General features: G+C 42.3%; 1 protein-coding gene across 1 annotated transcript in view; it reads left to right on the top strand.

Moving 5' to 3' along the window:
- Nucleotides 1-896: 896 nt before the first annotated feature.
- Nucleotides 897-15,721, top strand: part of GORASP1 (golgi reassembly stacking protein 1) — a 69,260-nt gene continuing 54,435 nt past the window's right edge. The window contains 1 exon segment of the mRNA XM_033932895.1: nt 897-1,004. Within this exon segment, the coding sequence (XP_033788786.1) occupies nt 897-1,004 (108 nt within the window).

Raw genomic sequence — 15,721 nt, 5'->3', positions numbered from 1 at the left:
CTGCCTGCAGTGCCTGTGCGGAAGGATGCAATACATCGGCAGCGATCGTGGAAGCTCGGGCGACTTCGTTGTGTGAAACGAAGTTCGTTGTATGAATCAAGACATGAAGTTCGTTGTGTGCAGCGTTCGCTGTGCGAGGCGTTCGTTATGCGAGGCACCACTGTACATCTAAGTCAGGGGTGTCCAATGTCGGTCCTCGAGGGCCGCAGTCCAGTCGGGTTTTCAGGATTTCCCCAATGAATATACATGAGGTCTATTTGCATGCACTGCTTTCATTGTATGCTAATAGATCTCATGCATATTCATTGGGGAAATCCTGAAAACCCGACTGGATTGCGGCCCTCGAGGACCAACATTGGACACCCCTGATCTAAGTAAAAGGGCCCCTATGTTATGAAACATGCCTTGAGGACCAGTGTTTGCTTTGTACTCACAGTGCAGCCGAGGAGATGTCTTAACTTTGGTATAATGCCTTGTAAATGTCTTCACACCTTTGTCCGCTTTTTATATTCTGCTGTCTAAAATATAATTCCAGTGATATGTTATCTTTGGGTTTATAAATATGTTGGTCGTATTTCTTGGAACCTTCCATATATTGTGGTGACCTGCTCTGATAGGGGTCCTTTTACTAAGGTGCGGTAGCTGATTTAGCGCATGCTAAGATTTGCGCGCGCTAATTGCTAAAGCTGTCCATTATATTCTATGGACGTGTTAGCATTTAGCAGGCGCTAATTTTTAGCGCACGCTAAATCGGCTACTGCACCTTAGTAAAAGATGGGGATAGTTTATTGCTTTGATATACAGTTGGAAAATCTACATGATATATATATATACATCTTGAAAGATAAAACTTTGCTTTTAAATGCTCAGTAAAATATAAAATTTATTCTTCATAAATGAAAAACGATTTTAATTTTGCAGGTGCAAGCAAATTCTCCAGCGGCAGGGCAGGGTTGGAGCCTTTTTTTCGATTTTATCATCCAACAATAGGGCATACAAAACTGGTAAGAACTGTGACTGACTTAGTTAGCCCCTCTCCTTCAAATATTCTCCTAGAAAGTGAAATTTATTTATACAGTTAGACCTAACTAATCTGTTTTATCACCATTAAAAACTCACTAAAACTATAATCAATGCCATAATTATGTTTCACATGGGGTCATATATCTGATTACATCGAATAGACACTTATTACTATATTTATGTCTAAATGATACATATCTCTTCTTATGACCAAGGATTGCTAGAAATAATAAATAGGAGCATTTATTCATAAAACTCTGTATAAGAAGGCAATAAATCTCTAGTTGACCCTGTTATAAATTTGTAAGATTGAATACTAACCCCATTTCAGTATCACCCTGTATCAAAATTATCAATACCTACTCAATAAACAGACTCATTTTTATTAAAAGATACACGTCTATTATATTGTAGACAATAATAACCACTTGTTGACGGCCCTGCCCTTAAAAGTTGCCACTGATTGTGTCTGTCAATCACATGACGGTACCAGATATAGAATTGCTCCTCCCAGCAAAGGTAGGCACCGGAAATATAGGTCAGGGTTTTCCAAGGCCTACCTTTGATGTGAATGAAATAAAAAAAAGTATTTTAAAAATACTAGACATAATAAATGGAATATAATAATAAAGGGCTTGATTCACTAACCTTCATTGCGTTCCCGATCCGTGCAGGCCCAATGAATTTACAAAATAAAAAAATAAAAATGAGGGCGATCGGAGGAACACCCCCCTCTGTCTGCACGGATCGCTAGTGTGTGATCCCAACGCATGCGCAGACCATGGTCTGCGCATGCGTCTAGGAGCCTTCTAGAGCCACAACTTTTTTTTTTTTTTTTTTTACTTTTACTAACCCAGTGAACCCGTGGGTTAAAATCATGGGCTTGCAGTGCGGGGAAGGGCAGGAGAGTCGGGGCGGCAGGAGAGATTCGGGGCAAGAGCAGGGTGGCGAGTCGGGGTGGCAGGCAGGAGAGATTCGGGGCAGAGCACAAGATTGGGGCAGGCAGGAAAAAGCAGGAGATCGGGCAGAGGCAGAGCAGCAGATCGAGGCAGAGAAGCAGGGCAGAGAGCAGGGCAGTCGGAAGGACCTCAGCAACTGGTCCTCAGCAGTTGCTTATTTTTAGATCAGCTAGCCAGTCGATGTTCCTTTTTTTATTTTAGTGAATCGCTTCTCTGTCTGAATTTGAATGCCGTTCGCCCTCATTTGCATGCCGCAGATTAGAGGATGATCGGGACAGGTTAGTGAATCGGGTCAGAGGGAATCGGGTCGCAAAGGGCCTCGCAAACCGATCGGTACACAATCGGTTTGCTTAGTGGAATCTAGCCCAAAGGTTAAATTGTTAATGATCAAGTGTAAAATCTTTAAGAAAAAAATTAACATGGATTGTGAACAGGTCCTAGGAGTGTTGTTTGAAACAGGTCAACCATTGTATTTCTGACGGGGGATACAAAAAACAAGTTGCAGGCACAGGCCCAGAATCTTTTGGATATTTATTTATTGGGATTTTATTAACCGCCTTTTCATGAAGAGATTCACCCAAAGAGGTTTACAAGAATATGCCAGTTCCATCTGCTTGAGACTCCATGCAAATGATAGGTTCTATGTTGGTGACCCTGTTTGGTGGATATTAGGTAAGGATGCATGTGTACCATTTGCTGAGAGCTCTCCTAACCATTTTGGAATCTAAGAGGACAGAGGGCCTCTTTTACAAAGTCGTGGCAGCCAGTCTCAGCACAGGAAATGCGACGCAGCCCATAGGAAATGAATGGACTGTGTTGCATTTGCTGTGCAGGAATTGCTGCCAGTGTCCTTTGTAAAGAGGCCCAGAGACATAGAAATCTTTTCGCGAATACTCTGTCAGTCTGTGTGGTGGTGGTGGTGGTGTTATTAACTAGAACAGTCTGGAAAAAGTGTTAACCTTGCAATTCCCCTTTGTGGATCATCTAAGATAGTTTTTGAAGCAGTATATGCCCTACTAGAAATCTGAGGATCATAATCTGCAATGAAGTTATCAAGTGATGTATTAGGTGAACACACTATAGAAAGATGCAAGCAACAGCCATTTCGGTGGTTGGTCCACATTTGTGGAACACTTTGCCAGGGTGCTTAAGTTATGTAGAGAGAAACTGTTGTTTTAAGAAGCAATTGAAAACAATTTTATTTGTGAAAGCTTCTTGTTAGCTATGTATAATATGATATTTTACAGTTCATTAAGGGTGAACAGTTTTATTAACATTTGCTTGTTTTAGCGCGTATATATGGAAGTATTATGCTAGTTTTAGCTATTATATATGGAATTTAGGATAGATGTAATTGTTGTAAGACAGTGGTCTCAAACTCAACCTTTTGCAGGGCCACATTTTGGATTTGTAGGTACTTGGAGGGCCGCAGAAAAAATAGTTAATATCTTATTAAGAAATGACAATTTTGCATGAGGTAAAGCTCTTTATAGTTTATAAATCTTCCCCCCCCCCTCCTTGAAGGCCTGCATGTTCCTCTCTCTTTGCAGTGTCCTCCAGCTTCCCCCTGGCCTTCCGGTCTTAGTTTCAGCTAATTACCGCAGCCTGCAGAGACGATCACCGGTGCTGTAGCGTTCCTTGCAGGCTGCCATCGGCCTCCACAGCACGTTCCCTCTGCCGCGATCCTGACCTTCCTCTGACGTCAGGGGCAGGATCGGGGCAGAGGGAACGTGCTGCTGAGGACGACGGCAGCCTGCAACGATCACTACAGCACCGGCAATCCTCTCTGCAGGCTGCGGTAATTATCTGAAGGTAAGAATGGGAGGCCAGGGAGGAATCCGGAGGACACTGCAAAGAGCGGGCAGCACTAGTACAGAGCGGGCGCAAAATAGTACCTGGCGGGCCGCATGTGGCTCCCGGGCCACGAGTTTGAGACCACTGTTGTAAGATGTTCAAATATGCTATGAATATGTTGTATGTTTTCTACTGTAACCCACTTAGGTGTTAAGCAGGGAAGCAATTTTTAAAATAAATAAATAAATCCTGTCCTAACAATCACTGTGGCAGCCAGTGGAAGCGGAGTGCGTTGCCTAGATATAGGTGAAGAGTTCAGGGCACCAATTAAAAAAATCTAGAGATCAGGGCCATCAGGCTGGTTCTCTGGTAGTTCAAGTCCCTGCTCAAAGAGACGATGGTGGTGAGTTTTCTCAGACAAGTCAGTGGCCATTGCGGAATCAAGAGTGTCAGGTAGCAAAGGAAACAGCTTTGATTGCAGCCTGGGGTGAGATGTTTAATTAAGAAAAGAATAGCCATACTGGGTCAAACCGATGATCCATCTAGCCCAGTATCTTGCTTTTAAGAGTGGCCAATACAGATCACAAATAAAAGAATATAGATTGTATATTCTAGGAACACCCTTTCTTGCTGTAATGTGTCTAGAATGCTTTTGAGGTATGGGCAAAATATATGCACTGTATTTGTCTATTACATTGTGGGAAAGACCAGTTTAGAGTGGACTTTTAAAATTGCCATCATTGGAGGTAGGCAAATGGAGACTCGGCAAGTATGATAATACAAAAGTAGTAGCACTTATCTTTGCCTTAACATGGCTACAGCATTCCTCACTGAATCAATAAAAGCCGACGATGACCAACGTTTCATGATCTGCCAATCTTTTCTTCAGGGCTCTTAAGTGTTTAGCAATGCTTAGAGCAAGTGTTTTTCAACCCTTTTTACACCTATGGACCGGCAGAATTAAAAGAATTATTCTGTGGACCGGCGGTTGAAGAACACTGGGCTAGTCGTGGGCCAGACCCCGCCCATCTCTACCCAATCTCCACCCCAGACCCCACCCCCATAATAGTACTAATTGCACCTTGCATGTCCCGTGCAGATGAGGCACGGGACTTGCAAGGTGCATACGTGCAACGTCAGAGAGAAGGCTTCCGGTTCAGGGCAGGATGCCTTAGGAGCCACTTCCCGTGGCTTTGTGCACTGAATCAGTTAGGAAGAGGGAGCTGGCTCGAAGATAACGACGCATCCATCGCACCGTGGACCGGCGGTTGAAGAACACTGTTTTGGACCCTGTGGACCAGCACTGGTCCATGGACCAGTGGTTGAAGAACACTGCGCTTAGAGTCTGCAGGGTACTTTTTGTATTACATACATAGCATATTAAGAGGTTGTTTCGCCAATGATAGAATGCTGAAGGGGAGTTAAAGAGCAATTTAAGCTCCCCTTCTTAGCTCCAGTGCAACGTTTGCCCTGCAGCTTCTGAGGTGTTTTTCCCCTATCCAGCTATCTTTGTTTGAAAATGTGGTCTAGTGTTCACAAGGGGTTAAGCCCTGAGCATTTTTGCCACCAGTGCAGACTTTAACTGGAGATATATCATTTGATTTAGTTAACTATATAAACTATACAACTCCCTCAGTGTAATATGCAGCTTTAATGTGCTACAGAGGTCTCATGGTGGGAGCCGCTTTTTCTGAAACTCAATGTGATCCATTTTCTGAGGGAGGGCCAAGCACATCTAGGCCTCTTAAAGGACATATAGTTTGGGCCTTTTCCTTATTGAGCCCTCAAAGAGGCATTCCTGGGAGATATCTCTCAGAAGGCCATGTTTCTGGTGGCCATTAATTCAGCTAGGAAGATTTCAGAAATTCAAATCCTCACCTCAAGGGAGCCAAACCTCAGAATCTCCAAAGAGGGAGTTCCTTATGCACGCTATCATCTGTTCTACCAAAGATAATCTCTTTATATCTCATTCCAATGATTAAGCTGTCCAGCTTCACAGGTCATGAAAGGAAGAGGATAATAAGACACTGCACCTTCCGAATATCAGTAAGCCATTGTGCAAGTATCCAAAGGTGGTAGGCTCTTTTCATAAGAGCGACAGACTTATCTCATTGGCACACCATGGAAGGGGGAAATCAAGTCAAAACATCTGGCCAGAACTATATAGTTTCTCCAGATTTCAGCAACATGAACAATTCGGCATTCCACCTTAGGGTCAATGAGCAAGCAGGCTTCAGGGTGGAGGGTCCTGGCATAATGCAGCAAATTTGTCTTTCCTTATATGGTCTGGTCTCAGCTTCATTTTACTGGCCTGTTAATTGTTATTTCTTAAATCCTTCCAGGTACTTGAGATCTGAGTTGGCCACTATTGAAAACAGGGTACTTGGCTTGATTGACCTTCAGTCTCATGTTCTTAAAGTACTTGAATTGCGCCAAAGAGAGCTTCTTTCTGGAGTTCATAAGTTGTACAGACAACTTATCCAAGTGTGCTTGGAATTTCTTTTCAATCAAGCCTGTGGCACCCAAAGCAATGGGAAATATTTCTGTATCTTTCTGCAACATTTTTCTTAGTCTTGGACTGCATATTTTGGCACTTGAGGATCTTCCCTCTCTCCACATGATTCACCAAGGGCTCCTTTTACTAGATGCGCTAGCGTTTTTAGCGCTAGCCCCACGCTACGCACCAAGAACTAACGCCAGCTCATATGCTGTCGTTAGCGTCTAACGTGCGGGGCAAGTCAGCATGCGCTAAGCACAGCTTAGTAAAGGAACCCCAATTAATTGCTTGAGACTGACTTCTTTATAATCAATAATGTTCTGGTGGTTTGCTCTTTTACTACTATATCTGGTTTTCTCGCATCCAGCTTATGTTACTGTGATATTGTTGAGAACAGGAATTAATCATTATATTGCCTTAAGTATCTGGAAAGACGTGTAGTCGAAGGTAAATGCAGTAAGTTTAATTAGACCTTTTGCATTTTACATTTTCAAACAAGATGCAGAGGTTTGATTGGATTTTTGGGAGTATAAGAAACTTGAATAATTAGAATATGAATGGAGAAAAATCCAGTAAAAATGATGCCTCTTAAAAAATATATTTATCAATGTTTCGGATCCGATCAAATCTTTATTTTGATCTCTCATAGTTATTGAAGGTTGGTCTGAGGAGGAAATTCTCATGTAAATAGGAAAGAGGCTAAACCTGAACAGAACTAGGGAAAAAAGTGCATTCTGTTAAGTGACTGTGAATCTAACATCTGCTGTTCTAGTGGTTTAATGATTAGGTTATATTTATTTGCTTTTATATAACATGAGTCCCTCCCAAGGTGTATAATCAACAGGAGTGAGTTGTCCTTTCCACTAACAAAAGAATGTATTATTTGATGCTTTTTCTCGTTTTGTCACTTCCTCCTTCTCTGTACACCCCTTATCTCCTTTGATACAAGAGTTGTGTGTAGAGTTCCTATTTGTGAGCTAGAGCCTCTCCTGTAGAGAATGAAATAGGTGGCAGAAATGTGTCCCGTGGATAACTGTGGGAAACCATCCATGTGTCCTTTCATTAGTGTCTCTCAACCTCAGTCCTTCTGCACCAGCATTCTTCAATGCAAGGCTTGAGGTTAATAGGCTATGCCCATTCGTAATTCTTCGGCAGTCGAGTCTAAGCAGTTTGTTCCAGGCAATATCGAGTCAAGCAATTTGTTCCAGGCATATGGTGCAGCAAGGTATAGAAGGGATGGAGTCTGGAGTTGGCTGTAGAGGAGAAGGGTACAGATAAGAGAGACTTATCCGATGAGTGAAGTGCCCAGGGTGAACTGCGGGGAGAAGAGAGATACTGAGGAGCTGCGAAGCAAATACACTTGTGTGTCAGTAAGTGGAGTTTGAACTGTATGCAGAAATGGTTAGGGAGAGGGGTAGATGACAAAGGGACAAATTTGCCCCCGTCTCATCCTGTCCCATCCCAGCGTGTTCTGTCCCTACCCCATCCGTGCAAACTTTGTCCTCATCTGCATAAGTCTCATCCACTTTCAAATCATAAGTGCTCGAGGCTTGTGCAGATGAGGACAGAGCTTGCTGGGATGGGACAGGGATAAAGATAGATCCCGTGGGGACGGGGCCAAATTTGTCCCCGTGTCATTCTCTACAGAGGGGTGATATGGGTATAGCAACATGGGTGGAATATGAGGCATGCTGCAGAGTCCTGAACAAATTGAAGGGGAGAGAGGTGGTTTAGTGGAAGGCTAATCAGAAGCAGGTTGCAGTAGTCTAGGGGAGACTACTAGTCTCAAAAATACTCATTTTATGCACAGGGCCCCAGAAGCAGGAAGAGCTGTGGTTAATGGGTAGATAAGGCAATGGTTCAGGGAAAAGACATGTGGCTATTTTGGAGAAATGTTACTTGAAGGGTTGTACGCAGTGCTGCTTATTTTTTACATATGGTAACAGTATAGAAATAAATACTAGTAGTCCTGCATTCACATAGTTCAGTTGTAGTAGTTTTTAGAGTCCACAAGCAGACAGTTTTTGTTCATCCATGTTGTGGATAAACTGTTCATAGAAACTTCTAGATTGTGAATTGATTGTTTGCTGAGAGTGAGTGAAGTTAAAATTTCAGTTTGGAGTGAAATGGAAATTGGTTAATTTTAAGTTATGTGTTTAAACTATGTATGTTCATTTTATGGAATCCGCTTAGATCAGGGGCCCCAAAGTCTCTCCTATGAGGGCCGAATCCAGTCGGGTTTCAGGTTTTGCCCAAAGAATACGCATGAGATCTATGTGCATGCACTGCTTTCAATGCATATTCATTGGGGAAATTCTGGAAACCCGACTGGATTCGGCCCTCAAAGAGGGACTTTGGGGACCCCTGGCTTAGATCATAGGCGGTATATAAATTTTATAAATAAATAAGATTAAGCTGAGTGTTTTCTCTCAGCTTCATAGTGGCAAATATCCACTGTCAATACAAGGTGCTGCCATTTGGCCTGGCAGCAGCAACACCAAGAATTTTTCATCATGTCCTCAGCAGGTTTTGATATTGGGAGAAGTGGTGGTGATGGTAAAACACTTTTGGAACCAGCTTTAAACTTAAAGGAAAGAAAGAGGGCTCTTTAAAGCATGTTGCCTCTAATTCCTCCTAAAGAGATCACTAATGTGGAAATATGGAGACTGGTGGTAGAAGCCGTGATAGTTAGTTATTTCAGTCCTGTCAATGTATTTGGGAAGATTTTTGTTAAAATCTCTGTTTTGGAGGAGGAGGTAATCAAGTGTGCAGAGGAAATTTGTAAACAGCCGGCTAAGTCAGAAGATCTAGATAAACAGATAAAACTTTAATTAAGAGTAAACGTCTGATTGGAAAATAAAATAGAGAGCATGGAATAATCATTTACATGGCCTTACCTGTTTTCAACCATTTTCTTCATCAGAAATCCTTTTATAAATATATTTCATTGATATTTTACATATGAATCCAGTCTTCTTGCTGACCCTTTTCAGAACTTATTACAGGTAGGTACCTTAATCGGTGCAACATATGGAGGAAACAGGAGGTTTGGATCAGTTGCTCATCAATGAATACTGTACATACTCAAATATAAGCCTATCCAAGTATAAACCAGGGATTATATTCAAATATTCATGTATTCCCCCTCCCCCCCGCAGCAGCAGACATTTCTTTTCATATAGCCTCCACAAAACCAGTAGTTTTCCTTTTTCTTTTCTTCTCCCCCACTGCCTCCACTAGCAGGCAGGAGCAGCATCCACCATTTCCCGCCTCCTCTATGCCTCCATCCCACCAGCAACCATTTCTTTCTGACCCACTTGTTGCCACTACCACACGACAGCCGCCAACTTTGCCTCTACCCCCCCCTGCAGCAACTGACATTTTCTTTATTACTCCTCCATTACTGCCACAAACAACATTTCCCATCCCCCTCCATCCCTGCTATAATCAGCTTGTTACTTACCGGTACTTGCTTTCCTGGAAGATGCTGAAAAGTATCCACTGACTGGATCGGAATGTGTCTTTGAGCATCTGTGCAATGCAAATAGGCGTGCCAGCATCTCACCATCTCTCAGACTCTCATAGAGGGTAGGAGCTGACAGGCCTAAGAGCATGTGCAGATGCTCAAGGGCCCATTCTGATCCAGTCAGCTTCTGCTGGGGATTCAAGTGCTAGTAAGTAAAAAGCTGATTATCAGGGAAGAGAGAGGTGGGAAATGTTGGCTGCTGCAGCGATGGGGGGACATTCAGAAAGAAAATGTTGGCTGCTGCGGAGGGGATGGCGATGGAGAGATTGAAAATGTTGGCTGCTGCGAGGGAAAGAGGGTCTGGTCTGCAGCGGTGCTCATGGGTTTGCCGTCAGCTAAGGACCATTGCTAGACATGATGGTTTCATTCCACAGGAGGTTATTTGGGGCCTGCTGGTCATGATAGCAGACTGCTTTTCACTCATTATTCGTGGAGGGGGCTGTAGCTGTGAATTCTACAGCGTGGTGCTCTCAGGCGAGGATTTCTCCTGCTCACAAGTTAGCCTCTGTATGATCGTGGGATCCATACTCTCTGGAATCCGAGCACATCACCCCATATTACAAGAAATTTCACTGGCTACCCATCGAGGCCAGATTAATCTTCAAATTTGACTGCCTCTGCTACAAAACATTCCACTTCATCCTATAGGACATACTCCGCTTTCCCACACAAAACACTTCTGTTTACATTCCCCTTCCCTCAAAGGATGCCGATTCAAAAGATTCCTCAATAGGACTCTCACCTTCCAAGCCACGATATTGTAACAACACCCTAAGCGACCTAATCCTGAATTCACTAGCATACCACATATTTAGAAATCACTGAAAACACACTTATTCAACAAATTTGTCTGAATTTTCAAATAGCTCAACACCTATCTCTTCTTACACGTTCCCCCTCCCACTCTCTATGCTGCCCAACCACATAACCCCCACTTACCCCTACCCAATTCCAATCGATGTTAACTCGCTGTTATCAGCACCTCTTATTGTGCACCGTCATTGAACGGAAAGGTATGATGGGTTATAAATAAAGCTATTATTATTACTTGTTTATGTCCCTCCCTTCGTTTGAACTGCTTTGGTACATCCCATTAGTCTCTGGATTCATCTGCTGTTGATGACAAGGAAAGTAAAATTATGTCCTTACCTGATATATTCTTTCCTTTGATCACAGCAGATGAATCCAGAGCCCCACTATGTTGCGGGGGTTTGTCGCTCTCGGCACCGGTTTGGATATGCTTTTCAGCTGAAATTGCATTCTCAATTTTTAAGCATCGTGGTTCGGGTAGCGCATGTGAGGGAAAGGAGTAATGCATATGTTTATTTTTTTTTTTATTATATTTATGATTTTTTCTAATACAGTTCATACAGAACAGTAAGGATGAAGATATATGTATATCTTCATCCTTACTGTTCTGTATGAACTGTATTATAAAAAAATCATAAATAAATAAATAAATAACTCCTGAGTTTAAATATTACAGATTAAAAATTAAAATATCATAAAGGAAATATAGGCTCAGGAAATCCCCTGAGCTAAACCTTTCTTAGTTGCTTTTTTATTAACTCCAATCCAAGATCAGCCCTTAATTGTTATCCTGCCCATTGTTCACGTCGAATCTGATCCTTGTGCTTCACGTCAATACTTCGAAGCTGTTGCCAAATGTGTAGGATCCCCAAAAATTAATTATTTCTCCTGCCGTTTTAATAACGCATTTGCAATGGCCACTTTAAGAAACAACTAAGGCATTCCAGCGGCCCTAATCCACAAGTTCTTTTAAGTTACGAAATTATTTTCTTCGATACTGGGTTACCTAGCAATGTCGGGAATATCGATACCAAATCACCACAAAACTTCATAGATCTATTTTTGAAATACAATCTCATAATCATGTTTTTATCCAGTTCACTTAAGCAAGTAATCAACAGGGTAGACCTAGTTAGTATTGTATCTCGAGAATCTTCAAGAAAATTAGTTAAATCAAACTTCGTTGGTACTAACAGGTCTAATCCCTGATCAGTTGTCAACTTCTTTTTCTGAGGTATATAATAACAATTCACTATTTGAACGGTCTCCACATTTGTTAATCCTAGTACCGCCTTAAAGTATTTTCTAAGTAAGATTTCAACAGATATTAAATGGGTCATAGAAAAGTTAACAAAGCGGAGATTTTTTACCCAAACTAAATTTTCCATTTGCTCAAGTTTTGTATGGATAACACGAGTCTTTAACTGCAGACATAGAAACCTGCTGCAGTGTGGAAACTTCCACTGTCGTTGCCCTCTTATCTAGTAAAACTAGGGGCTCCTTTTACGAAGGTACGCTAGCGGTTTTAGCGCGCGTGCTAGATGCTAACGCCTCCATATAGCTGGCATTAATATTTTACGTGTAGCGCGCGCTAAAAATGCTAGTGCACCTTTGTAAAAGGAGCCCTAAATTTGAATCAACTTAGTGATGCCCCCGATATTGAAACAGAATCTTGAGTCAAAGGTACTGGTGGCAGAGGAACTAAATGTCGGTCCATAAAGCCAGCTGAAGCTGGGGTAGAACTTTTAAGTTTTGCCTTCCTCTTACCCATAGGAATAAATATTAAGTTCTTACCCACACTAGATCTCCCCGCGATCCTCGCAACTCCACGTGGCACCAAAGGGGCTAGGCGTGCCCCTTAGGGCACGCCCCTTTGGCCACAACCTGCAGCCGCGTGCAGCAGCTGCAGCGCTCTTTTCAAGAAAGGAGACGGACCCCGATGATGTCACAGTCCGTCTCCTATGGTGCTTGCCCGAAAACAGCACCAGTCCCAGGCAGGGAAAACAAGAAAGGAAAGACAAGAAAGGAAACCTGCCACTGCCCTCCTAGGTCAGAAAAAAGTCCACCCTGCTGCACACTCCTTCCAGTAACTCCTCCGCATATGTTTATTATGTTTCATGCTTTTTATGTGCTTTATTTCAACTGCTTTGAGAAGACCTATACTGGTTGGCCAGGATGCTGTGCATCCAAGATATACCTATGGACAACTCAGTGCTCTCTATCTCCACCTGCTGTTTGATGGACGTAATCCCACTAGGCTCTGGATTAATCTGCTGTGACTAAAAGAAAGAAAATTATCAGATAAGGACATAATTTTACCTTATCAACTGGTAAAATCTCAAATCTGTTCAGACACCCAAGTTGCAGCAGAGTCTGTTACTAGATTTATCTATCAATGGAAATTATTAAAAAAATAAAAAATAACAAGCGTTTGATGCATCTATGAAATTTTAAGGGTGTAAAAGCCTTAGGTTTATATTTTAAAGAAAATAAAATTATGTGCTGATTCTTTTTTTATTTTAAAAACAGTAAAGTAAGTTTATCTTTATAGAAAAATAATTATTCAGCCTAATTCTATATATGGTAATCAAAAATGTATGTGGAAATTTGGGCACATGTGCATTGTAATTGAATAATAAGCCAATTAGCACTGATAATTGGGCACTAATAATCAATTATCAGCACTAATTAGCATTAATTAAAATTTAGTGCAAGATCTGCATGTAATTTTTTATGTGGATCTGAAAAGGTGGGCATAGTCAAGGGAGGGGCATGGGTATGTGAGAAAAACGCTACCCACTTTTAGTAAGACTCAGAGAAACTTTGGGCTCCTTTTACAAAGTTGCGCTAGCGTTTTTAGTGCATGCAGCAGATTAGCACGCGCTAGCCGAAAAACTACCACCTGCTCAAGAGGTAGCGGCTAGCGGGTGTGGCATTTTAGCGTGCTCTATTCCGTGCGTTAAGGCCCTAACGCGCCTTCATAAAAGGAGCCCTTTGAGTAAAGTAATGCAATAAAATATTTATTTACTTTCTTGGCCAAAAAGGGTGCCTTCTGCACAGAAAATGGCAAGATGGACCCCCCCTGACATAATACATTCATTGATTATATAGTCTGTACAATCTTTAGTTGGCCCCTCCTGCCTGTCTGCTCATTGGATAGAGCAGTACAGTTCACAAACTCTCAAATCCTTCCCACTCATTTCCTTTCTCTCCACCCCTTATTCTTCAGATCTTGGCCATATTCACAGTTGCCCGTATTTGGACACTGTTCCCTCCTCTCACATATTTGCCCTTCACATGACATGCTTAGACCAGTGTTCTTCAACCGCTGGTCCGTGGACTGGTGCTGGTCCGCAGAAAATTCCTGCCGGTCCTTGCAGGGCCAGTGAGAATGAGCTGCAATTTCCTGCCGGTCCGCACAGGCCTGGCAAGATTGATGAGCTGCAATTTCCTGCTGGTCCACGCAGGGCCGGCGAGATCATGGGGAGCCTCTGACAGTGGCTTTCTCCCTTCCCAACAGCTCTCAGTACTTACCAGCACAGCGATTCACTAAGGCAGCCTTTGGGCTTTTGCTGAGTCGCAGCCGCCTTTGATGATGCAACTTTCTCTTTCCTCAGAGGTGGCGCGACCCATCAAAGGACCTAAGGCTGCCTTATTGAATCACTGTGCTGGCAAGTACAGAGAGCTTCTGGGAGGGGAGAAAGCCACTGTTGGAGGCTGGGAAGCTGCTGGACAAGGGAAAAAAAAGAGACAGCTGCTACTGGACCTAGAGGGAAGGAGAAGGAGAAATGCTGCTGGGAGGGGAGGAGGGAAAGGGAAGGGAAGAGAGTTACTGCTGGACAGGAGGAGGAGGGAAGGGAGAAGGAAAAAAGGAAAGAAACAGCTGGCAGGGAGATTAGAGGAGGGGAAGGGGAGAGACAGGAATGAGAAAGTAGAGAGATTGATGATGGGAAGAGGTCAGCAGAGAAATAAGCAGAGGGATAAAGATGCTAGATCTTGTGTTGGAGAGATAAAAATGAAGAGAGCAGTGAAGCTGGAATGAATAATGTAAAAAGGAGAGAGGTGGGCGCAGGCTGGATGGAAAGGGGCGAGGGGCATAGAAAGAAGACAGATACCATATGGAAGGGGGAGAGGTCAGACAATGGATGGAAGGAGATGCTGGATTGAAGAGACAGAGGGCAGACGTTTGAAGGAAGAGAGTGAAAAGAAGATGAAAGCAGAAACCAAAGATAACAAAAGGTAGAAAAAAATAATTTTATTTCTATTTTTTGATTAGAATACATCAGATTTGAAATATATTTCCTGCTAGAGCTGGTGTTAGACATAACTGGGGACTGCAAAACCCAGGCAGTGCTTATTTAGCTTCCAGCTGGCTTAGGGCTCTCTCTGACCAGGGGGCAGTTGCCCTAGTTGCACTCCTCTAACACTATTCCTATCATGTGTGACTGCGGTATTCTGTTAGCATGATATTTCTGTGTAGCATTCTGTAATAATTTGGCTTTTTCAATTTTCTTGATAGTAGAGGGAAGGAGAGACGAGACAGGAGTTTTGTTGATCCTTGCTCTGTATTATTTGTAGTTACAAAATGATAATTGTACAGAATATTGTTCTTTTTATATTTTAATAAAATACATTCAATATAAAATCATAACTGAGGCTTGTGCGGATGGGATCAGATGGTTTGCGAGGACTGAGCTTGCAGAGATGGAGCAGAAATGGGGTTTTTAAATTTCAGTCCTAGTAATTTGCCAGTTCACAAAATAATTATTTTATTTCCGCTGGTCCATAGGTGTAAAAAGGTTGAAGAACACTGTTTTAGACCATCTTTATAAACATTAGTCCTTATGATTAGTTTTGCTAACTCTCTTGATACAATGTTTATTTGAGGTAGGCATTGTATTCAATGTCTCAGGAATGCCCCCTCTTTTGACTCAGCAATATTTCTTATATGCACACAATGTTAGACAAACTTCTTCCAGAATTTTACCATTTAGGTTTTCATTATCACTTTATTAATATTTTCTTTATAATAGTACCTCTTTAGTGACCCCTGCCTTATTTGAATTATTAGTAATATCTTTATAGTTTCTCTGTAGTTATTTGACCACACCT

This window comes from Geotrypetes seraphini, chromosome 2 (genome assembly GCF_902459505.1).
Source record: "Geotrypetes seraphini chromosome 2, aGeoSer1.1, whole genome shotgun sequence".
NCBI lineage: Eukaryota > Metazoa > Chordata > Amphibia > Gymnophiona > Dermophiidae > Geotrypetes > Geotrypetes seraphini.
Note: the sequence above shows the minus strand (reverse complement) of the source record. Positions and strands in the feature narration are given on the sequence as shown.